This window comes from Mauremys reevesii, linkage group 7 (genome assembly GCF_016161935.1).
Source record: "Mauremys reevesii isolate NIE-2019 linkage group 7, ASM1616193v1, whole genome shotgun sequence".
NCBI lineage: Eukaryota > Metazoa > Chordata > Testudines > Geoemydidae > Mauremys > Mauremys reevesii.
Window position 1 is genome coordinate 39,256,890 of NC_052629.1, and position 25,591 is coordinate 39,282,480.

The 25,591-nt window shown below is 40.3% G+C and overlaps 1 protein-coding gene across 6 annotated transcripts in view; it reads left to right on the forward strand.

The window, feature by feature from the left end:
• Nucleotides 1-25,591, forward strand: part of MICU1 (mitochondrial calcium uptake 1) — a 238,456-nt gene that overhangs the window by 66,085 nt on the left and 146,780 nt on the right. For all 6 annotated transcript variants that reach the window (XM_039482943.1, XM_039482939.1, XM_039482940.1 and 3 more), the window contains exon 3: nt 13,873-14,053. In XM_039482943.1, the coding sequence (XP_039338877.1) occupies nt 13,873-14,053 (181 nt within the window). The remainder of the gene's footprint in view (nt 1-13,872; nt 14,054-25,591) is intronic.

Consider the following 25,591-nt stretch of genomic DNA (forward strand, 5'->3'; position numbering starts at 1 on the left):
TGTGAAAGATAATGAAGGAAATGGTATTTTTGCAACAGACAAGTCTTTTAAAAAATGTGAAAGTGGTCTCAAAAGCTGGTCAGTGGATTATGATCTATTTTTTTCAGCACACTGGTAAATGGTTCACCTAATTAAGTGGGTTGCTGAACCTGCTGAAGCTGAAAAAAAGTACCTTAAAGGTACTTCCTGTTCTTGGAGGCTGTCCTGCCTCTATTTGTACATAATATGCATTCTATACAGCCCAAATAATCTTGAGTTTGTGAAATTTAAGGTAGCTTTTAAATACACAAAGGGCATGCTTCCCATGAGACTGAATGAGCAGTATGACCGCAAGGTTCAGCTCTACTGGCTTTAGGATTAGAGAAAGTGAGCACTACTATCTTGGATGTAAAGCTTTTTACATTATTTAATGTGTTGCTCAGAGTATCTTAGAGCAAAAAGACTTTAAAAAGTTAATTTAGTTCCTGTAATTGAAAAACTCCTGTTAACCCCTGACATGAGTCCCATGGCTCCCCATTGTCACATCCCCCTCTTTATAAAAAGTAAAAAGAGCAAGCTGCTTTGAGCATGTTGATGTCTGCCTATATCATCTTCATGGATGAGATTTCCACCAGCATGAAGTGGTTCAATTCCATTTGGAAAGAACACACCACCCTGGAGATCCACCCACTCCTTAAGCAAGCGACCCCTGCCCCATGCTTCGGAGGAAGGCGAAAAACCTCCAGGGCCACTGCCAATCTACCCTGGAGGAAAATTCCTTCCCGACCCCAAATATGGCGGTCAGCTGAACCCCGAGCATGTGGGCAAGACTCTCCAGCCATACCCTCTGGAAAAAGGCTAACAATATCCTATCATTGACCCATTGTACTAATTACCAGTGTGGCACTTAATTGACCTATTGACTAAGCCCATTATCCTATCATACCATCTCCTCCATAAACTTATCTAGCTTAATCTTAAAGTCATGGAGGTCCTTCGCCCCCACTGTTTCCCTCGGTAGGCTGTTCCAGAATTGCACTCCTCTGATGGTTAGAAACCTTCGTCTAATTTCAAGCCTAAATTTCCTGACTGACAATTTGTATCCGTTTTGTCCTCGTGTCCACATTAGCACTGAGCTGAAATAATTCCTCTCCTTCCCTGGTATTTATCCCTCTGATATATTTAAAGAGTGCAATCATATCTCCTCTTATCCTTCTTTTGGTTAAGGAAAACAAACCGAGCTCCTCAAGTCTCCTTTCATACGACAGGCTTTCCATTCCTCGGATCATTCTAGTGGCCCTTCTTTGTACCCGTTCCAGTTTGAATTCATCCTTCTTAAACATGGGAGACCAAAACTGCACACAGTACTCCAAATGAGGTCTTACCAACGCCTTAAATAACGGGACTAGTACCTCCTTATCCCTACTAGAAATACCTTGCCTAATGCATCCCAAGACCGCATTAGCTTTTTTAACGGCCACATCACATTGCCTATTCATAGTCCTCCTACGATCAACCAGGACTCCTAGGTCCTTCTCCTCCTCCGTTACTTCCAACTGGTGCGTCCCCAGCTTATAACTAAAGTTCTTGTTAGTCATCCCTAAATGCATAACCTTACACTTCTCACTATTGAATTTCATCCTGTTACTAATACTCCAGTTTATAAGGTCATCCAAATCTCCCTGGAGGATATCCCGATCCTTTTCCGAATTTGCAATACTTCCCAACTTGGTGTCATCCGCAAACTTTATCAGCCCACTCCTACTCTTGGTTCCCAGGTCAGCGATAAATAGATTGAATAAAATCGGACCCAAAACCGAACCTTGAGAAACTCCACTGGTAACCCCCCTCCAACCCGACAGTTCCCCCTTCAATACGACCCTCTGCAGTCTCCCCTTTAACCAGCTCCTTATCCACCTCTGGATTTTCATTTCGATCCCCATCTTTTCCAATTTAAGCAGTAATTCCTCATGCGGTACCGTATCAAACGCCTTACTGAAATCAAGATATATTAGATCCACCGCATTTCCCTTGTCTAAAAAATCTGTTACTTTCTCAAAGAAGGAGATCAGGTTGGTTTGGCACGATCTACCTTTCATAAATCCATGCTGTAATTTGTCCCAGTTGCCATCGGCCTCATGCTCCGTAACCACTCTCTCCTTTAAAATTTTTTCCATGACTTTGCATACTACAGATGTTAAACTAACAGGCCTGTAGTTACCCGGGTCACTCTTTTTCCCCTTCTTGAATATAGGAACTATATTAGCTAATCTCCAGTCAAACGGTACAACCCCCGAGTTTAGAGATTTATTAAAAATCATCGCTAACGGGCTTGCAATTTCACTCACCAATTGTCTCAAATGTTTTTGTTTTGTGGGTTTTTTTCTCAAGCAAACAATGAAACAAGACCAATAGCAGGATGACATGCTTGCTCTGGTATCTCTCTAGAAGCAGGTGAATAGGATGCTCTCCGATCAAATTCGGAGTCTATTTTCTTTACTTGGTTCTATACAACTCTGACATGTGCCAAATTTGATTTGCTTATGTATTTCTGAAAGCAACCCCTGTGACAGAGTTTTGGTGGCACATAATCTAAACTAGAAAACGTATCCAGTAGCTGCCAATACAATTAATCTTTCCTAGCTTTTGCATCCAGCATCACGGAATTCTGTCCAGCACTGGTGGCTTTTGATAGTTTTGTATTCTTTTCATTTTCTTAACGGCACATTTTTCAAAGTTTGTGGAGAGTCTCTTTCTCTGATGTATGCTTTAAGGCACTAGTATCCTTCATGTCTTCATATACTGTATCTTCCCTGTAGAGTTAAATTTCCCAAAGTATATTATCAGCATTACCACCACTACTACCACCATTTTTGTTTTGTACAAGTATACAAATTTGCGCTAAATTAGACATAAACTAGATCCATATGTCAATAGCAAAGTTGCATTTTTTTTCAGTGAGCACTTATATTAAAGCCCAGAATGAAGTTGTGCATTATCATCTCAAACACTCATGCTGACCTATGCATAAGTGTCACTGAATTAAAAAGCTAGTCTCTAAAACATTTCAAAGGCTAGTACTGCATGCTGCATAGGCTATTACAAATTAAAACCTTCTACCAGGTGGACTAAAGGCTACTTTGTATGTACAAAAGCTTACAAATGAAGAAGCATTACATTAGGAATTCACATACATTTATATCTACCTCTACAAACTATGGGCATGCAATCTACTGCTGGTGGTGCACAAGGTGACTTTTATCTGGTCAGCAAATTTAAATTGAAAAATATAGAAAGGTATTATCACTTGAGATACTTTAACAACTAGGAATATGTTGTGGTATTTTATAGTACCCACAAATGTGCTAGGTATGCAAAGAGACTATAAAATAAGCACACAGTTCCTGCCCAGCATAGCTTAGATTCTAAGTACAGTAACTCCTCACTTAATGTTGTAGTTATGTTCCTGAAAAATGCAACTTTAAGTGAAACAATGTTAAATGAATCCAATTGTCCCATAAGATTTAATGTAAATGAGGGGAGTTAGGTTCCAAGGAAATTTTGGGGTGCAGACAAAAGGCATTGTACTGTACTGTACTGTGGTTGGGAAGTGCCCCTGGCTTTACCCCCTGTCATGGAGTGTGGGGGAGTCCAGCCCTGCACCCCTCTTCCTGGGACTCACAGTGACTCTCAGCCAGCCAGTAAAACAGAAGGTTTATTGGACAACAGGAACACACGATACAGCAGAGCTCGTGGCCAGAGCCAGGACCCCTCAATCTGGCCTTTCTGGGGGGTTCAGGGTGCTTGGATCCCAGCTTAGGATCCCCTGAAAACCCACCACCCAGCTCCCAAACCGAAGACTGACCCCACCCCCTCCACTTAGACAAAGGAAAGGAGCTAGCTTCCTGGGCAGAGGTGTTGACCTCCCCTCCCCCCTGCCTAGCTCATGTTACAGGTTGCATACCTGTCTCTCACCTATCTCGACAGCCCCTACTCCATCACACCCCCACACAGGTGCAGCCCACTGCAGGCAAGGATACTAGGAAGCACCTTTGCAACAGCAGCGGCAGCTTCCCTGGAGAACAGGCTTGGATTTTGCCAGGAATGCTCCAGGCCTGCCTCTTCCTGTCCCCACTCCACTCCAGGCCCACCTCTTCCCACCCCCACTCCACCTCATCTCCGGAGCACACTACATCCCTCCCCCCTCAAAGTCCTAAGTGCCACCAAACAGCTGTTTGGTGGTGCTTATGACTTTCTGGGAGGAGCAGCTATACGGCGCTTCCCCACTGCTTCCCCTCCCCCCCAGAAAGTCCTAAGCTGTTTGGTGGTGGGAGAAGCGCTGGGAGAGAGGAGGGGGAGGCGGAGAAGTGGAACTTGTGCAATGCTCCCTTGTAAAGTCGCTGCTCTTCCACAGACTCTTACAAGCAGGCAGCCAAACGACGTTATAAGGGAGCATTGCACGACTTTAAACGAGCATGTTCCCTAATCAAGCAGGGATGTAACATTGAAATAACGTTAAGTGAGACAACATTAAATGAGGAGTTACTATACAGACAAGATGACTTGGTGGATGGAGGGAACAGGAAGCAAAGATTTCAGTAATAAGATAGGGGCAGCTACTGCTATGCACAATCAGGAAATGGAGCCTGAGACCTGAGAATGGAAAGATATTCCAGTTATTGCTAGAGAAGTAGTAGAATAGGTATCTTTTTTAGCTCCAGAATCCTCCTTGCTACCTTCTGCCATCAGCTTTGAAAGACTCGTTAATGTGGACAGAAAGGTCAGTGATTGGGTGAGAGGGTGTAAAGACACAAACTGATGCAGGGACTGGCTGTGTAAGGGAAAGACAAATGGATGGAATACTGGAAAGAGGATTTAGGGGTCAGGGATTTAGTGTTAAACTTCATTTAAAAATTGGGAACCCCTCCCTCAGATGGAGCCAGCATCAGAAAGGTGGCTTGGATTGTGGCTGTTAGATATGGAATACCTGAGAATAATTAATTAAACTATTGCTTGGTGAGCAGGGTGGGTTTGATTTAAATCAAATTGATTTAAAACATGATTTAAATCACTAGTCAGGAAGACTCGATTTAATCATGGATTTCTACATGAATGCGCATTTTTTTGGTTGTTGTAACCTTGACCGTAATATATTCTTCACAACTGAGAGATAGATGTAGGTTTCATTTTTAGACAGTACACCCTATACATTTTTTAAAGTGATTTATTTTGAAAACTTTTCAAAGTAGTTTTACAGCTATATCAGAAAATGAGTGATTGGTTATTTCATTTACCAAAGTTAACTGAAGCAGATATTTATGAAGTCCTTGGGAGGTGAACTATCTCCAATTCAAGAGGTTAATCATTAATATTTGGAGGATTTTCTTGCCATGCTGTATTAGGAGGAGAACATCACCAGACAGACATTTAAATTTTTATTTAACTAAAACAACAATGTTCTGTGTTCTGGATTTTTTTTCTTCAACAGCAAACATACAATATTTTAACAAAACAAGGATATGAATTTTTTAATTTTAAACACTCAAGTTTTTTAAAATCAGGTTTGTTTTGTTAATTATTTTTGTTAAAAGCAATTTTAAATGAAATATTTAAAAACAACAAAAACTAAATTGACTGTGTCATCCAGGTCAACATGAGAAAATTTAAAATATTGGCTTCTGCAGCTAACTGAGTCATCTTCACCTTCATTTTCCTATTTTGTTCATAATCTGGAAAAGAAAAACAAAATTTCCTGCTTTTTCAGGTCCCAAACAATTTCTCAATTTGGAATTAATTAGTCCAAAGGAAGAAAATATTCTTTCTACACTGGCAGAAGAAGCTATTGCTGTTAAAAGTGAGATTATCACTTCAACAATCTCTGAATCCAAGTGCTTAAGTGACTTCCACCAGTTTACTGGTGTGACTTTCTTTCAAACATCATTAGCAAACACGTTTCTTGAATGGTTCACCCTTAACTCTGAAGTTTATTATAGTTGGCATTATGGAGGGATGATTGCTGGATGTCTGCCATAGCCAACTCCTCTTCTTTAGCAATTAAGGTTTGACTGTGCAGCGGGGGAAGGGATAGCTCAGTGGTTTGAGCATTGGGCTGCTAAACTCAGGGTTGAGAGTTCAATCCTTGAGGGGGCCATTTGAGGATTGGTCCTGCTTTGAGCAGGGAATTGGACTAGATGATCTCCTGAGGTCCCTTTCAACCATAATAATCTATGATTCTATGACCATGGTACTGAGTATTGAGAATATTTGCAAGAAAATGAGCTGGAGATAGTGCTTGTCCCATTTGTTTTTTTAATGCTTGTAATTTAACTCTGTCATTACATATTTCTCTTTAAGATCTCACTCAGTTCCTTCCAAATTTCAAGAGCATCAGCAATAAAATAGCTATTTCCCTGCATTTTGATCAAGGCTGCAGAAATAGGCTTCAGGGTATTCAGCATGCATTCAACAGGGGAGTGCAATACTGGAACAGCCTACCGAGGGAAACAGTGGGGGCGAAGGACCTCCATGACTTTAAGACTAAGCTAGATAAGTTTATGGAGGAGATGGTATGATAGGATACCGGGCTTAGTCAATAGGTTAATTAAGTGCCACACTGGTAAATAGTACAATGGGTCAATGATATGTTATTCTTAACCTTTTTCCAGAGGGTATGGGTGGAGAGTCTTGCCCGCATGCTCGGGGTTCAGCTGACCGCCATATTTGGGGTCGGGAAGGAATTTTCCTCCAGGGTAGATTGGCTGTGGCCCTGGAGGTTTTTCGCCTTCCTCCGAAGCATGGGGCAGGGGTCGCTTGCTAATGGAGTGGGGAGATCGGCTAATGTGGCCTGCATCTTGCAGGAGGTCAGACTAGATGATCATATTGGTCCCTTCTGATCTATGATTCTATGATTCTATGATTCTATGAACATTTCTCGTAAGCCCAATGTTGAGAACTTTGGCTATGACAATGCCTTCTATTTTTTCACAATTTTGTTCACAAACTGTCATCAGATTAGGCTAGTTCTTGATATAGTGCTCAAAACAATCCACTGCTGAGTTCCATCGCACGTCTTGTGGGAGAGTTAGCTTGGTCCCTCCCACTTTTTTCAGAGCAGCTGCTGCAAAGTGGTTGTTGCGGAAGTAGTTTGCAATTTCAACCACATTAGCCTTTATTTCTGGAACGCTGAAGTCTTTGGCTAGGAGGTGCATCAAATGAGCACTGCAACCATATATTATTAGCTTGAGACTGACTCTCTTCACTCCTAAATAATTTCTTCTTATCTTGGATGTATTTGCAGCATTGTCTGTGACCAAGCTGCATACTAGACATTTGCATTTTTTTCCACAGTTTGCTATAGCTTTTCCTGCTACTTCTTGTAAGCATTCTGCTGTGTGTGCATTTCCTAAGAATATAAGAAAGGTCCATCCAGCCCAATATCCTATCTGCTGACAGTGGCCAATGCCAGATGCCCCAGAGGAAGCGAACCTAACAAATAAAGATCAAGTGATCTCTCTCCTGCCATCCATCTCCACCTTCTGACAGAGGCTATGGACACCATTCCTTACCCATCCTGGCTAATAGCCATTAATGTTTCAATTATTACTGTATCCTGATGTATCAGTTTCTGTAAGAAAGAAATTCTCTTCTTCTGTTGTCACACAAGCACCTACAACAGGATCATTGTGAACATTGCTCCACCCATCAAGACTCAGGGTAACAATTTCACTCTCTAGACCTTTGCACACTGCTCAATTTCTCTTTCATACACTTGATCCAGCAATTTGTCTGTGACATCTGCTCTGTTGGGTGGACTGTATCCTGGTCTTAATGAATGAACCATGTTAATGAAATGTGGGTTCTCAATCGTACGGAAAGGAGAGTTTGTTGCATAAACAAACTGGGCAATTTTTTCATCAATTACCTCTTATTGTAATCTGCTGGTTCTTATCACAAACTTATCTATGGTTGTTTCTGGATGATGGAGATTATTTTTTTCTTTTTGGTACAGGTGATATACTATGGCTATGTGACATACATGATGTGACTGAAACACTATCATTGGCAGATAACTCTCTGAAACGATAGCAAATGATGGTGATCTTGAAGGTGGATAGTCTTCAGAATCCTGTATGTTGAGGATGGATTCTCCTAAACAAAATAGGTCAATGCAGTTATTTAATTATTATTCCCATAATGCTCGTTTAATATTACTCATTGCATTCACTGACACTCAGTACTACTTTAAAGGTGAAATTGTAAAAGGAAGATCTACCTATTTCAGCTATTTATTTTTTTATCACAACTGTTGCCGGCCCAGAGGGCCCGAGGGGGGGGCAACAGTGGGGTTCGTTGCCCGGTGTGCGTCGCACTAATTAACACACCAGGGTGGAGAAGCAAACCAAGTTTATTTGAGCTCAAAAAAAGGTGCAAGGGAGAAATTACAATTTCAAATCCTGCACACCCGCACGCAGGTGGGGTCCCAGTATTTATACCCCTTTTGGTTTTTTTTGTCTGTACTCTTCCCACCGTGGGGGCTACTTTCTCATGCAACTTTCTCATGCATATAACCTTGATTACAGCATCTGCTTTCCGCCTATCTTATCTAGTATTGGCTGCATCTAGTACCAACCGGCCTTGCAGCTGCCAGTATAGTCAGCACATAACACAAGAGGTTACAAAAGTTTAGTAAGGCTAACAGAAGCACTTCACATAGAGGTACTTTGGTTCACATAGGCCCAGAGCCATCCTCCCGAGTTACCTAGATGTATGCCTAGTGACACCAACAACAACTGCATCTAAAATGATAGTACCATAGAGTAACAACTATATTTTTTGCTTAAACATGAGAATTCAAGAATAGTCTAGAAGGAAGACAGGCAATCCTTAACAAAGAAGTATGAAATAAAAAAGTTTACCAACCTGAAGATCCTGCATGTTCAGACATGTTCCTTTCATCATCTTCAACACAGCTTCCTCCTAGGAAGGAACACTTCTCATGATGTTGTTTTATTTGGGCAACCAGGCCTTGCATTTCTTTGTTGCATTGTTTGCATTTTGCACGCATGCCTGTCTTACCCACAGTTAGAGGAACTTCATTAAAATATTCCCAAACTGGGTCTCTTTTTACAGCCTGTTGCCATTATAAGTTTTCCCTTCTAGTAAGAAAATGGTATGGTAGATCTCAAATGAATGAAGGCTATGCTCAGAAAGACCTCAAGACTTCTGGAATATGCTGCTCAAACAGTTTCACTTTTGTTTCTACTGCCTGTCCCTCCCTTCTCACATTAATCTCCAGACTTCTTCTCCTTGTCCAGATCTATTCTGCCTGTAATGGGTTGGGTCACAGAGATCCCCTTGGGACTGCCACCTGATGTGCTGCGACTACCTCTGAGCCCGTTTTCCCTGCCAGCTTGAGACTTCAGAACCCTGTCTTGCTGAGCCAGACATGCTAGCCTGCTGAAAACATAGACCCAGGTCTGAACCACATCCCCCAAAACTGCAGGCTTTAACTGAAAACCACTTTGTAGGTACTCCTGTCTCCAGCACCCAGATACCCAGTTTCCAATAGGGGTCCAAACCCCAATAAAGTGTCCACCCTCTATAACACAGAGAGAGAGAGAGAGAGAGATGCACAGCTGTTTGCTCCCCCGGGTACTAATTACTTATTCTTGGCTCAATAATAAACAAAAGTGATTTTATTAAGTATAAAAAGTGGTTCAAAGTAATAACAGACAGAACAAAGTAAGTTACCAAGCAAAATGAAACAAAACATGCAAGAAACTGCATACAAGTAAATCTCACCCTTGGAGATGTTCCAGTAAGCTTCTTTCACAGGCTGGACTCCTTTCTAGTGTGGGTCCAATTCTTTCCCCAGGTATAGTTTTTGTTAGCTCCAGCTCAGATGGTAACTAGGAGATATCTCATGACTAGATCCTCCTTATATAGCTTTGGCACAAGATAGGAATCTTTTCTCTCTCTGGGTCCCCACCCCTCCTTCTAAATGGAAAAATACCAGGTTTAAGATGGATTCCAGTACCAGGTGATATGGTCACATGTCCTGTGAGACCCCAAGCCTTCATTCTTCCTGGCTTGACTTACAGGAAGGCTTGCAAGTAAACATAGCCATTTATAACCAATTGTCCTAGTTGATGGGAGCCATCAAGATTCCAAACCACCATTAGTGGCCGACACTTTGCATAATTACAATAGGACCTCAGAGTTGTATTTCATATTTCTAGTTTCAGATACAAGGAGGGAGGGATAGGTCAGTGGTTTGAGCATTGGCCTGCTAAACCCAGGTTTGTGCATTCAATCCTTGAGGGGGCCATTTAGGGATCTGGGGCAATAACAACAACAACAACAAAAAGTTGGGGATTGGTCCTGCTTTGAGCAGGGGATTGGACTAGATGACATCCTGAGGTCCCTTCCAACCTTGATATTCTATGATTTATACATGACCACACTCAGTAGATTATAAGCTTTGTAATGATACCTTACAAGAGACCTTTTGCATGAAGCATATTTCAGTTACATTATATTCACACTCATTAGCATATTTTTTATAAAATCATATGGAGTGCAACATCAAACCACCCCCAACAATCTTTTCTCTTCATTGAACTTTTTGAAACTTTGCACTTTTAGAGAGAGGTAAGGGATTGACTGTGTACACAAATTTGCAGAGGGACTATAGGGTTGAGGTCTGTTATTTCTCACCTTTATATATTTTATAATTTATTTAAAAATAGTTTTGCTGTTAACAAGCATGTTATCTCTGGAGACACAAATCCACAGTTTGAGAACTGCAAAACTAAGCATCTCTAATGGAATCTTCTAGACTGAGCACTGAGTCCCATTGGATAGATTGAAAGATTCACCTAAATCTATACAGAAGCCCCTGGAACCCCGTAAAATTGGGTCCCTAATCCATGAACTATTGGAATTCATTTACAAAACTTTTCTTAAACATTACATGAATATATTGTCTCATACTATAGAATTAGGATTTATAATCCCTATTCCATGATGAGATATCTTTGAGCTATAATGTATCTTAATTAAAACTATCTTTAGATAAAATCCTTTTTGAGAAAAAGAAAAATCTATCAAAAAAATTCAATTTTAAATAAAAAAAATAATCAGGGTTATTTATTTATTTTTTTAAAAAATTGATTTTTATCCATCCTGTTGGTGAGTGGGGCTACAGATACCAAATTCCCTTCCCAGAGCTCACTTTGCCCTTGTGGTGGGGAGACCTGCCTATTTTTAGCACACAACCAAATGGTTCAATGAACCTGAAGTTAAATTATTTGCCATGTTTTAATCCCATTTGAGCTGCTGCTATATCTGCTTTCATTTTAATGTTGTTTTCTCCCCACATCCCCTCCTCCCTGGTTTCTCGCACATCTTTCTGGAGCTCTAGACTGTAATGTCATGCTTATTTCTCCCTCACTTTTGAGGCCTCATGTGGCAGCTACTATCCCTCTAACCAAAGAACTAGGTATCTGTCATACTGTACACACTTCCTTCCTCTGGGCTCAGCCTGCTTCCATGTAAGAATCAACCTCTGTTCGTTTGGGGAGTAAAGTTTTATAGGAGGAGGAGGGAGAACTTGGGCTCATAGTTCTCAGCTACTGGTAGCCATAGTGAACAGTGTAGTATAGGCAGGACTTGGTTAGACAACACACATGATGGTAAAAGCAACCTATATGACATGGTGAAAAATGTGTGATACCTGTCTGTGCTACATCTTCTGAGGCTGCTGCCACCAATAAAGAATTGTAGGTCCCAGTTTAGCCAGTATAGACACAGTCTAGTACAGAAGAAGCTGTGCTGTTTTTAACTATGGGTTTAAGTGCTACTATAGATAGTTTTTGGGTGTAAAGATGACCAGCTTAGATCAGGTCATCTTGAAACAAATTGAAAAATGGTTTAGTCCTGTCTACATAAGTACTTAAACCATTGCCAGCTACACCTCTAGCTGACAGTGGGTACAGAATATGCAAATGCAGAATACTAGCCACTGGGCCAACCACACCAACTTTTAAAATCAGTTTTAGGAACTTTTTCATTTTATTGCTTTCACATTTTAGATATTTTGCTTAAATGCTTATCAGAACCTGAAGAAAACTTGCATTCATAATGATAATTCTGTTCTTAAGGTAACTCTTGAAACATTTCTGTAGAAATGGTACTTTCTTCTCTCAAGCAATGTAGAAGACTTACTACTTCCAAATCTATCACATATAATAGCGGTTAGTGACTTATGAAGAGTCAGCAATGGAGCTGTACTTTTTTGTGGTGTTTAATTTTGAAGTAATCTGTCCTCTTTATTTTACTTTTTCTTTATGTAATGCATGGAGACTATCCACAAACGTGGCTGTGTTTACCCGTGTGAAATATCAGTAAAACTAGTATTTTTATTTTTAAAACATAAGGAACTTTTGATACACCACTTCTACATTTTGTTGTTAATAATGGGGGCCAAATATCAATATATTTTTGCTTGAAGTTTGAGATACAAAGATCCTGTGTTTTTAGGGCAGTCTTTGTATTTGAGATGTTATGCTTTTCATTTGTGGCATTTGCAACTGAGCTTTTATATGATAGATTGGATTAAAAGTGCAGTGTATTAAAGCTCTGTTATTGCATTCTGTTGTGAAGTTTGCTCTGTGTACAAACTATAGCCTACAACTTTGATGCCTCAAGTAGCTTTCATTGCTCGTTGTTCGCAGTGGGTTGGCAGTAAGACTGACTGTGGAGGTAGGCTGAATTTTCATCTGCAGAGAGGATTACTGGGAGGTGCTCTTGCACAGCAAGAAAAGAGCGCCAGTGTTCTGCTTGTGTGCAGTATTTCTAATTTATGGATAACCAACTTCACCCTTCATTGTCATTATTCCTTCACCCTTCAAATTCGCTAGATTCATCCATGAACAAAATACGACAGTCTGTCTGCTTGAAATAAAAAAATAAATCAATTGAGCTGAGACCAAAAAGGCTGCTTATTCTGATCACAGCAGTACTGAAGATACAACAGACATTCTGCTTCCTTCATCACTTTGTCTTACTTTTTTTCTTTTGGTAGAGGTTTTAAAGGCATTATGAGAGAAACGCTTTTAAAGTTAGAATATTTTCTGGAAAAATAGCACTTGCTGCATCTCGGGGTGGGGGGAGTGTTTGTTTTTTGTTGGCTTGATGATAAGCAGACATGTGAACTTGCATAATTCAGTCTGTGAGTCATATATTTAGCTAGGTTCTTGGGAACAAACAAATGAATAATTAATATTAGTTTGTTTCGCAAGGGTGGGTGAATTCCACCCTGGGGGCGGGGGAAATATCAGTATGTGTTGCAGATTCTTAAAAATCCTAACTGTCATTCACTTTTTTTATTCTTCAATCCTCAAAGCTCTGAATTGCAGCCAGTGTTCCAGTCAAGGAAGTCTGTGCAGGATTCCATTTTAGAGCTCAGTGATGTCATCCATTCACGGTCAATGTTAAACCACTTGATGTGCTTTCTCTTCCCACTTGCTAAATGCCTGGTGTTAACTGTGTCTGGAGAGGGAGAAGTGGAAATTTATCATGGCAGAGTGCTCCCATTGGACTGTTGGACCATACTAGTACACTAATTGAAGTTGTTGTTGTAATTATTATAACAGTAGTACTCACAGACACCAATCAGGATCAGGACCCCATTGTACTAATTGTTTTACCAGAGACACAGTCAGAGACAGTCTCTGCCTCAAGCATGTTGCGACCTTAGATGTTTACAGTCAAATCTGCTGTTATTCCAATCTGTTTGTTTGGTTGAATACAATGTTAAAAATTGATTAACTTGTTACATCTGGACCTCTAACGTTCCTGAATTGATCATTGTTGTTTTCCTGTCTATCACAGAGCCCATGCAGAAGCACCGTCATCTGTAAAACACAATGCAAGGACAGAAACTAATGAAAAAGTGAAGGACCAAGAAGAGGAGGAGAATGGCGATGATAGAAAGACTGTCGAGTCAAGTGGTGGAGGGGCTCAGCCCGAAGAGAAGAAGAAGAAACAACGTTCTGGATTTAGAGATCGTAAGGTACAAAAGCTTGTCATGCAGCATGTTCTATACTGCTGCAGTTGCATAGTAATGAAACAGGGAGAGAAAACACAGGACAGAATTAAAACATTAAATACTGCAAGTACTCATGGGCTGACTTTTGGTATTTACATTTACTGGCTTTCATTTTAAAGGGGACTAGTGACTTTTAGTCACCCCTTTTCTGAGTACTCGACTTGAGATGCCTTAAGGGGGCTTGATTTTTGGGAAGTGTAGCCCTTTTGAGATAACTCAAGTTGGGTAACTAAAAAGTGAGTTACTCAATCACTAGTTCCTTTTTTAAATGTAGGCTAGTGGCTTTCTACCTTGCTCTATATTAAAAAGCAGTGATTTAAAATCTGAGAAGCCTGACATAATTAAAAATTGTGTCTTGCCAGTTGTGGAGGGGTTGGGTAAGAAGGGGCGACTCCTTTTTATTCCATGTGGTTACCCTCTCACCGTGGCTACTGAAACACAACTTTTCTTTTCTGCATTTATTTAGGCCACGTTGATCATAGAAAGTGTGCACCTATGTTTATTTTTCTGTTTGATTTTTCACCCGCTCTCCCCCCCTATTTTTAAATAGGAAAAAAGCACTCTAACAGTGAAGTGGTACTTCTGACCTACCTTCATTACTGGGAAGCATGAGTGTTTTGGACTCCTTAGAATGATCTGCAACATTAGTTGGTCAATAGCTGTTACTATCAATATTACAAGATTACAGTTTGGTCTGAGGAAAAGTCCTATAACTCAGTCTTAGCAGATGGCTGTATTTTTTTAACCTCTCTGGATGCTTGTTTCATTGGGTTATGTTTTTTATAAGGATCTATGCAGTACCAAACAGAAGAACAAAAGAGTGTATTTTCTTCGCATTTCCTTTTCTGTAATTTGTTTCTGATAATTATTTTTAAGTCCATATGCTGGAGGCTGCATCTCATTAGTTGCTAAATTGTAAGTGATTAGTATGTAGTGGCTCAATAACTTTTCATATACTGTAAAGGTTTTGTTTGGAGATGCTGAATTATATTTTGGTCTCAGTAGTTAGGCTAGACAACTCAGTTAAATTCCATGTATCTCAGGGTGTCTGCTGGGGTTACAGACTGTCCCTTCTGCTGGTATGTTGGTAAGGATTGTAAGTGAAGTTCCATTCTAAGATACTAGGCTGAGATTTTCACAACTGTGTAAGGGATATGGATGCCCAGTACCCATTAATTTTAATGGGAATCAGGTGTTTAAACCCCTTAGACAGTTTTGAAAATCTCAATCCTCGTCTATACTAGTTTAGACAAATAGGTTTATTTTTCACTACCAGCAAGGTGCAAAGTTATTATAGGTATGATGGTGGGGAGTGGGGTTGCTTGCTGGCTCCCTGTGCTGTTGCTTCCAGCTGCTGAAGATAGGATATATTTGTTGGCTAGTATGGATATTTATTTTAAGTAATTAGGAGCCATTCCTAAAATTACCAATCTCTCTCCCTTCTAAATTAGGAAAGGTGGGACAGGTTTCACAAGTAAGATGGTTCAGCAGTGAGAATCGTAGAGTAAATTAGTTTATAAGATTATAATAGATTATAGTTGCAAATCATCAGGTCCACACTAGAACTGGATTTCTCTCTTCTGACTCAGTGATGATCACTGAACCTACGGTGGTTAATCAAATTAGTAGTTTGCCAGCCTCGTGACTTTATGGGAGCAACAATAAGTAGATTGCTTCGGCATGGCCCATTGGCTAGCTCATGTAGAATCAATGTTAACAGTTTGTTCTGATGAACGTGTGATACTGGCAGACCAGGTGCCAACTCATGCCAACGTCCCCATTTCTCCACTGAACACTGACAAATACATAGTGGAACGCTTGTAAATTGCTGCATGGCATTAATCTCATTTTTAACATCTGTATCCCATATTATAAGGTGGTAATAGAACATTTTATTTGTAAACCTCTGTAACTGTGTAAATCACCAGACAGAAGAGAGACATTAACTAGTGTGAAATGCAGGTCTCCAACCAGAGGTGATAAGTCCTGCCTATCACAGGAGGCTCATCACCACCAGAGAGATAAGTATGGAACGTTCAAGAAGGCAAAAGTCTCCATTGCTTTGTCCCTTCAGTGAAGATGAGTCATGCAAGTGAATTCATCCCATCAGCCAAGTCTGCAGCTCAGAGCAGAAGGCAGGAAGGGAATGAAAAACACTAACAAGAAGGAACTGTTTCTTTATGCTGCTTGGACACTGGGAGGAAAGGATTACTAGGCATAAGCAAATGATTCCCAGTGCTTAGCCTGAGTTACTGCTAAACGACGTATAGAGCTTGCTTATTATAGATGTTTCTATTACTTTTTGGAACTCATTTGTGTGTATATTTGTTTACCTGCTTTAATCTTGTAAATAACTCTTGATTCCTTTTCCTGTATAATAAAATCTTTAGATAGTTTATTATAGGATTATCTACAAGTGTCTTTGGTGTGAGATCTAAAGTGCATTTTACTTGTGATAAGTGACGGGTACTTTGGGTCTGGGAGTAACTTGAATATTGCTGTAATCCTTGGTATAAGGGATGAACTGTCACAAAGATAGGTTTGCCTGGGTGGCACGACAGATTGGCGTATACAAGGGAACTGTCTGTGATTCCATGGTTGGGCTGTTATAAAGCTTGAGGAGTTTACACTGGATAATTGGTTGGTGAAATCTAAATGTAGATCTCACAACCAGTTTGGGGTTTGTGCCCTGATTCTTAGCAGTCTTCCCAAAGGTTGGTACTCACAACCTTGAGCCACTGCAGGACATCTTGTCAGAAGGTTTACCAGCATCTTTACTATCAATAAATCCTGTTCTTCCACCTCACAGGGGTAAGCATGTCTCCTCAGAGCCTGATGCTGAAGTCTAGTCCTGCATGAGGCAGTAAGCCTAACTGGTAGTCTTCCAGCAGTTATAGACTCGTAGACTCATAGACTTTAAGGTCAGAAGGGACCATTATGATCATCTAGTCTGACCACCTGCACAATGCAGGCCATACAATGTAACCCATCCACTTCTATAACAAACCCCTAACCTATGTCTGAGTTACTGAAGTCCTCAAATTGTGGTTTGAAGACCTCAAGCTGCAGAGAATCCTCTAGCAAGTGACCCGTGCACCATGCTGCAGAGGAAGGCGAAAAACCTCCAGGGCCTCTGCCAATCTGCCCTGGAGGAAAATTCCTTCTCGACCCCAAATATGCTCAGGGTTTTAACTGATTGCCATGTGGGCAAGGCTCACCAGCCAGCACCCAGGAAAGAGTTCTCTGTAGTAACTCAGATCCCATCCCATCTAACATCCCATCCCAGACCACTGGGCATACTTACCTGCTGATAATTTGGCAATTGATCTCTGATTAATTGCCAAAATTAGGCTATCCCATCATACCATCCCTTCCATAAACTTATCAAGCTTAGTCTTGAAGCCAGATATGTCTTTTGCCCCCACTACTCCCCTTGGAAGGCTGTTCCAGAACTTCACTCCTCTAATGGTTAGAAACCTTCGTCTAATTTCAAGTCTAAACTTCCTAGTGTCCAGTTTATATCCATTTGTTCTTGTGTCTACATTGGTACTAAGCTTAAATAATTCCTCTCCCTCCCTAATATTAATCCCTCTGGTATATTTATAAAGAGCTATCATATCTCCCCACAACCTTCTTTTGGTTAGGCTAAACAAGCCACGCTCTTTGAGTCTTCTTTCTTAAGCCAGGTTTTCCATTCCTCGGATCGTCCTAGTAGCCCATCTCTGAAACTGTTCCAGTTTGAATTCATCCTTCTTAAACATGGGAGACCAGAACTGCACACAGTATTCCAGATGAGGTCTCACCAGTGCCCTGTATAACGGTACTAACACCTCCTTATCTTTGCTGGAAATACCTCGCCTGATGCATCCTAAAATTGCATTAGCTTTTTTAACGGCCATATCACATTGGCGGCTCATAGTCATACTGTGATCAACCAATACTCCGAGATCCTTCTCCTCCTCTGTTGCTTCCAACTGATGTGTCCCCAATTTATAACTAAAATTCTTATTAATCCCTAAATGCATGACCTTGCAATTTCACTATTAAATTTCATCCTATTACTATTACTCCAGTTTACAAGGACATCCAGATCTTCCTGTATGATATCCCGGTCCTTCTCTGTGTTAGCAATACCTCCCAGCTTTGTGTCATCCGCAAACTTTTTATTAGCACATTCCCACTTTTTATGCCAAGGTCAGTAATAAAAAGGTTAAATAAGATTGGCTCCAAAACCGATCCCTGAGGAACTCCACTAGTAACCTCCTTCCAGCCTGACAGTTCACCTTTCAGTACGACCCGTTGTAGTCTCCCCTTTAATCAGTTCCTTATCCACCTTTCAATTTTCATATTGATCCCCATCTTTTCCAATTTAACTAATAATTCCCCATGTGGAACCATGTCAAATGCCTTACTGAAATCGAGGTAAATTAGATCCACTGCGTTTCCTTTGTCAAGAAAATCTGTTATCTTCTCAAAGAAGGAGATCGGGTTGGTTTGGCATGATCTACCTTTTGTAAAACCATGTTGTATTTTGTCCCAATTACCATTGACCTCAATGTCCTTAACTACTTTCTCCTTCAAAATTTTTTCCAAGACCTTCACCAAGCACCGGAGCCCATGTTTCTGTTGTTTAAGTGAACCCTTTATTTGTGGGCTTGGTCCCATCTCTGGTATATAGTCAGCAGTTACAGTAGTGGATGACCTGCCTAATGGATGTATGTTGTATTATTTTTGTAATTACTGTAAAGTCAGCCACATGAAGTGGGTGAGTTTGTACACAGACTCAGGTTCTGTGTTCTGATGTTGGACCGACTTGACCCATTCACATTTAATACTGTAGTCAGATGAAATTATAGGAGGATGCTCTGCTCTGAAAACTGGTCTGTTGTAGCAGTTTAGGAGTTTCTGGCACATAGAATCATAAAATATTAGGGTTGGAAGAGACCTCAGGAGGTCATCTAGTCCAATTCTCTGTTCAAAGCAGGACCAACACCAACTAAAACATCCCAGCCAGGGCTTTGTCAAGCCTGACCTTAAAAACCTCTAAGGAAGGAGATTCCACCACCTCCCTAGGTAACCCATTCCAGTGTTTCACCACCTTCCTAGTGAAATAGTGTTTCCTAATATCCAACCTAGACCCCCGCTCCCCCACTGCAGCTTGAGACTATTGCTTCTTGTTCTGTCATCTGCCACCACTGAGAACAGCCTAGCTCCATCCTCTCTGGAACCCCTTTCAGATAGTTGAAGACTGCTCTCAAATCCTCCCTCACTCTTCTCTTCTGCAGACTAAATAACCCCAGTTCCCTCAGCCTCTCCTCGTAAATCATGTGCTCCAGCCCCCTAATCATTTTTGTTGCCCTCTGCTGGACTCTCTCCAATTTGTCCACATCCCTTCTATAGTGGAGGGACCAAAACTGGACACAGTACTCCAGGTGTGGCCTCACCAGTGCCAAATAGCGGGAAATAATCACTTCCCTCGATCTGCTGACAATTTTCCTACTAATACAGCCCAATATGCCGTTAGCCTTCTTGGCAACAAGGGCACACTTCTGACCCATATCCAGCTTCTCGTCCACTGTAATCCCCAGGTCCTTTTCTGCAGAACTGCTGATTAGCCAGTCGGTTCCCAGCCTGTAGCAGTGCATGGGATTCTTCCTTCCTAAGTGCAGGACTCTGCACTTGTCCTTGTTGAACCTCATCACATTTATTTTGGCCCAATCCTCCAGTTTGTCTACGTCACTCTGGACCCTATCCCTACCCTCCAGCCTATCTACCTCTCCCTCCAGCTTAGTGTCATCTGCGAACTTGCTGAGGGTGCAATTAATCCCATTGTCCAGATCATTAATAAAGATGTTGAACAAAACCGGCCCTAGGACCGACCCCTGGAGCACTCCACTTGATACCGGCTGCCAACTAGACATCGAGCCGTTGATCACTACCCGTTGAGCTCAACAATCTAGCCAGCTTTCTATCCACCTTATAGACCATTCATCCAATCCATACTTGTTTAACTTGCTGGCAAGAATACTGTGGGAGACCGTATCAGAAGATTTGCTAAAGTCAAAATATATCACATCCACCGCTTTCCCCATATCCCCAGAGACAGTTATCTCATCATAGAATGCAATCAGGTTGGTCAGGCATGACTTGCTCTTGGTGAATCCATGTTGACTGTTCTTGATTAGCTTCCTCTCCTCCAAGTGTTTCAAAATGGATTCCTTGAGGACCTGCTTCATGATTTTGCTGGGGAGTGAAGTGAGGCTGACGGGTCTGTAGTTTCCCGGGTTCTCTTTCTTCCTTTTTTTAAAATATGGGCACTATATTTGCCTTTTTCCAATCATCTGGGATCTCTCCCGATCGCTCCACATTTTTAAAGATAATGGCCAATGGCTCTGCAATCACATTAGCCAACTCCCTCAGCACCCTTGGATGCATTAGTTTTGGACCCATGGACTTGTGCATGTCCAGCTTTTTTAAATAGTCCTTAACCTGTTCTTTCACTACTGAGGGCTGCTCACGTGTTGCCCAGTGCAGCCGTCTGGGAGCTGACCTTGTCGGTGAAGACCGAGGCAAAAAAAGCATTGAGTACTTCAGCTTTTTCCACATCATCTGTCACTATGTTGCCTCCCCCATTTATATAAACTCTTCTCATGTCTTCCTATAATAAACCAAAAGGTCGTATGTGTGATGTCCTAGCATGGGGGGGGGAAAGCTTCAGTTGAAATCTTCGAGTTTTGAAACATGGTTGTTATCCCAGCACTGTTAATGAATGCAATAATTAATGATGAAATAATAAATTGAGCATGTCACAAGTTATTTTGGATGGTGAAGCAATGTAGGAGGAAGCTAGGATATTATCGCTCAGTGTCAATTAGAGCCTGGGGCTGTTATAAACTGATGATTCTAGGGCAAATATCCTCTTGTGTACATGTGTAACGTGAGTAATATTTAGATTTGTTTATAAATGAGAGAGAAGGAAACGGTGATAAAGGTGCTATTGTAGCTGAAGGTTAATGACCAATAACAACATGAATGTTTGCTAATTAATTTGAAAAAGAGTTTGTGTACTGCATTAGGACTGCTTCACTAAGATCTATTTGGGAACTGGCATTAAGTCTTGGCTGGTTTTCTGCATTATGAGGGTTAATTATGCTGAGACTTCATTTCAATATGCATTGCAGTAAGCATCTTAAAGTAAATGAATATTAATTTATCTGCACTATTACTATGCAGGGTGTGTGTGAGACCAAACTGCTAGAGTTCCTGCTCTATCAGATGATGATCTGAGAGGCCTGATGACACTGTGGAAGTGCATTGAAATGTTAGTTACAGTGAACCTTGGTTTATTTAGTTTTCTTTGTCATGACAACAGAAGAGATTCTTTTCCTTCAACCTGTCATATAGAGCAGACTTTTTAAGCTTCCAGAACAGTGGTTGTGTCTTGTTGGGCATGGGGGATCCCTTACTAAACCATCTCCCTAATCTATGAATATTTGTATGAATTGGCAGAATGCAAACTCTCCCCTTTGAGCCTGGTGATACTGCTCTGAGTCTAGCTTTTGGCTAGAGTTTAGCTTTTTAGACTGCACAATATCTTTTGACTAGCCTGCTTTATACAGATTATTGAAAACCTTTCAGAAATAGGAAGAACCTGTTGTCAAAAGGATACCATCTCAGGAAATGTTTGAAAATCCTTGCAACCTGCTGTATTCCAAAACCAGAAGAAAATAATAATTTTCTCACCAGAAGTAACTCTACTAGGATTGACTTTAGTCCTGGTTCTTAAGGATACTTCTGAATAGGTATTAATGTTTTCCCTATTGAAATGACCAAGAAAAATCCACACACATGCAATCTGTGTGTACAATATAACTACTACTATTTGTGTATGCTATTGTCTCTGTTCTATTCATCCTCTGTCAAGTGATGAAATAGCTTCAGTTGATCTGATGCAGTTGTGAACAGAGCTGTGTACAACAGAGAAGAATATAACTCATCTTGTTCATTGGTGTATTAGAAAATTTCAATGTTGAATGTGTTTTTTCTGGAAGATTGGATTTGAGAACAACCTGTTAGATATTGAACTAGTTGGATTTTTTTTGTAATTCCACATTTGGCTCAAACTCCCTGTTTTGTTAACCTATTGTCAGTTGTCACTTTCAGATATTTGTTTGCCCCTTGATGTTTGTTGTGGTATTAATTAGAATTTGAAAGACAGTTTGCACGTCTCCAATTTGTAATAATGACATCTAACATTATCCTTCACTAAGTTCTTTTATATCACATTTACTAAACTCACTGTTTTAAAAGACACATTTCCTCCTTGCTTTTAATATTTTTGTCCTTTTCTGGTCCTGTGTATATTACTTCTTAATCCCGATGTAAATCACAAAAGCAAAACAAGATTCCATCAAGATTTTGAATTGATCCATTATTGCATACGTGTTCTATCCTGATTCTGAATTCAGTGGACTCTTATCTGCAGCTAGAATCCATATGCAGGATGTAGATGGATTCAGAAATCCTTCTTGATTTTCAAGAAACTGCTAGGTCAGCTTTTGCTTTATTTTTTCAAAATATTACCAACTTTGGGTCCAGTTAAAATGGTACACTGAAATACTTGCTCACTTCCTTATCACCTCTTCTTTTTTGTTGATGTCTTGTCTTAAACTGCAATCTAATCAGAATACAGCAATCAGGAAGCTGACACAGGCTGAACTTTCAAGTCGCTTACTCTGGAGCTATGTGTTCTGAATTGAATTCCTGTGAAATCTAGTATTGCTCTAAGGAAGCTTTCTGATGGTCTGTTTCATTAAGTGCTAGGACATGAGACAGTCTTGTCTGTGTACTCCAGGCCATGCTTTGAGATCAGTGTTTATTCCAAGATGGAGGTAACAGTTTGCAAAAGCACATGTACATTTGGCTGATGGTAATGTAGAAATAAAAGCTGCTGAGCAAAGACTTGCTGTTCCTGGACACAATGGAATACAAATCTATATTTTTGCATACTACTACCATTACCTTAATGAGTTTGTGATCATTTAGGCTTTCTGCTGACTTAGATCAACTCTGACTGCATGCTTGAGGAAAAACTTGTATGCCTAGAATAACAATTGCTTGCAAGATTCACAAATGATAAACTGGCTCTGGGCAGAGATTTGAGAATAGGGCCCAGGGTGGATTTGATTTAAATCAGTTTGATTTAAATCACTAGTCAGGAAGACTCGATTTAATCATGGTTTTCTACATAAAAGTGCATTCTTGTTGGTTGTTACAACCTTACTACATATTCTTCACAATTCAGAGATAGATGTAGGTTTCATTTTTAGAAGCTACATACTATACATTTTTAAACAGTGATTTATTTTGAAAACTTTTCAGAGTAGTTTTACAGCTATATCAGAAAATGAATGATTGTTTGGTTATTTCATTTACCAAAGGTAATTAAAGCAGTTCCCCACCCAATGACTTCATAAATATCTATCTCCAATTCAACAGGTTAATATTAATATTTGGAGGATTTTCTTGCCATGCTGTATTAGGAGGAGAACATCACCAGACAGACATTTAAATTGTTTTATTTAACTAAAACAACAACATTAAGTATTCTGGATTTTTTTTCTTCAACAGCAAACATATAATATTTTAACAAAACAAGCATATGTCCCTCGCTTCTCACATTTATCTCCAGGCTGCTTCTTCATGTTCAGATCTATTCTGCCCCCAACAATCTTCTATTCATTGAACTTTTTAAAACTTTTTGCACTTTTAGAGAGAGGTAAAGGATTGACTGTGTACATACATTTGCAGAGGGACAATAGAGTTGAGGTCTGTTATTTCTCACCTCTATATATTTATTTGTTTAAAAAATTTTTTGCTCTTAACAAGCATGTTACCTCTGGAGACACAAGTCCACAGTTTGAGATCTGCAAAACTAAGCATCTCTGACGGTATCTTCTAGATTGAGCACTGAGTCCCATTGGGTAGATAGAAAGATTAACCTAAATAATCTATACAGAAGCCCCTAGAGGCCCGTAAGATTGGGTCCCTAATCCATGAATTATTGGAACTCATTTACAAAACTTTTCTTAAACATTACATGAATATATTGTCTCATACTATAGAATTAGGATTTATAATCCCTTTTCCATGATGAGATATCTTTGAGCTATAATGTATCTTTAGATAGTTTTTTTCCTCAAAAAGCATTTTATAAAAAAAAAAAAAAGATTTAAATAAAAAAAAATTTGATTAATTTTTTTCATCAACCCTGATGGGGCCCCTACAAAATCTTATAAAAATGTAGTGCAAAAGGATTAGAGGAATAACTGAGGCAAAATTATGTCTTTGCTCATGAGGGTCGGACAGTGGCTAACAGTAATCATGCCCAACTCCGATACAGAAATGAAGGATTACTCATCTCCTCCTCCCCCCCCCCCCTTCACATCTCTTTCCCTCTCTTACACCAAAACTAAAGTAGGGAATAAACTGAGCTTTTACTCAGTATTGCCCACATGTCAGGGACCATGGCTCTTCAACCCTGGTCCTCAGGGCTCTTTGGCGCTAGGAGGTTCAACCTGCCACCTAGGGGCCTGCCAACTACTTTCAGAATAGGAGCTGAGCTCAGAGAGAGGGCCCCAGTTGTGGGAGCTGATTGGCAGAACACTGGGAACCCTGATTGGTCCACAGCCTCTATTTAAACTGAGCAAAAGAACAGGAAGTTGTCCATCCAGCTGGGATCCACCCTGCTCTGGATTGTGTACTTTGTGCTTCCTGTTCCCCTGGATTGAATTCCTGATGTCCTGACCCTGACTCTGGCTATTGATCTGTGATTCTGCTCTCAAGTTTGTGTTCTGCCTCTGATTTCCTGGTAACCTGACCCTGACACTCAATTCTCAGTTTACTCTCTGCCCTGTCTTGGACTCTGACCTTGCAGTATTTGACCCGCCCTGATTCCTGACTCCTGCTTTGACCGCTAAGTCAGACTGCCAATGTCTTGGTCATGACACCAGCCCAAGTGTTCTAAAATCATGATTCAGGCCCCAAAAAATTGAGGTTGGCATAATAATAGCAAGATTTTTTTAAATAATAATTTTTGTGCTCTTTATTTACATTCTGATTTTTGAATATTGAAGGTTCATGTTAAATTTTTCTCCACAACCATGCTAGAAACTTAGTTTTAAAAAAATGAATGCTGAAATTCTTAAGTGATCACATGACTCCAGGGGCTGGGGCTTTAGAAAAACATGAGATTTGAGATAAAATACAAGATTTGTGATAAAATCCTGAGCGTTGGCAACACTAAGGCCTGGTCTACACTTAAAATGTAGATCTACCTGGTTATGTCACTCAAGTGTGGTAAAAAAAAAAAAAAAAAAAAAAAAAATTCACATCCCCGTGTGATGTAATTAAGCTGATCTAATTCTTGGTGTAGATGCATCTAGATCGATGGAAGAATTATTCTGTCAACATAGCTGTTGCCTCTGAGAAATGGATCAATTA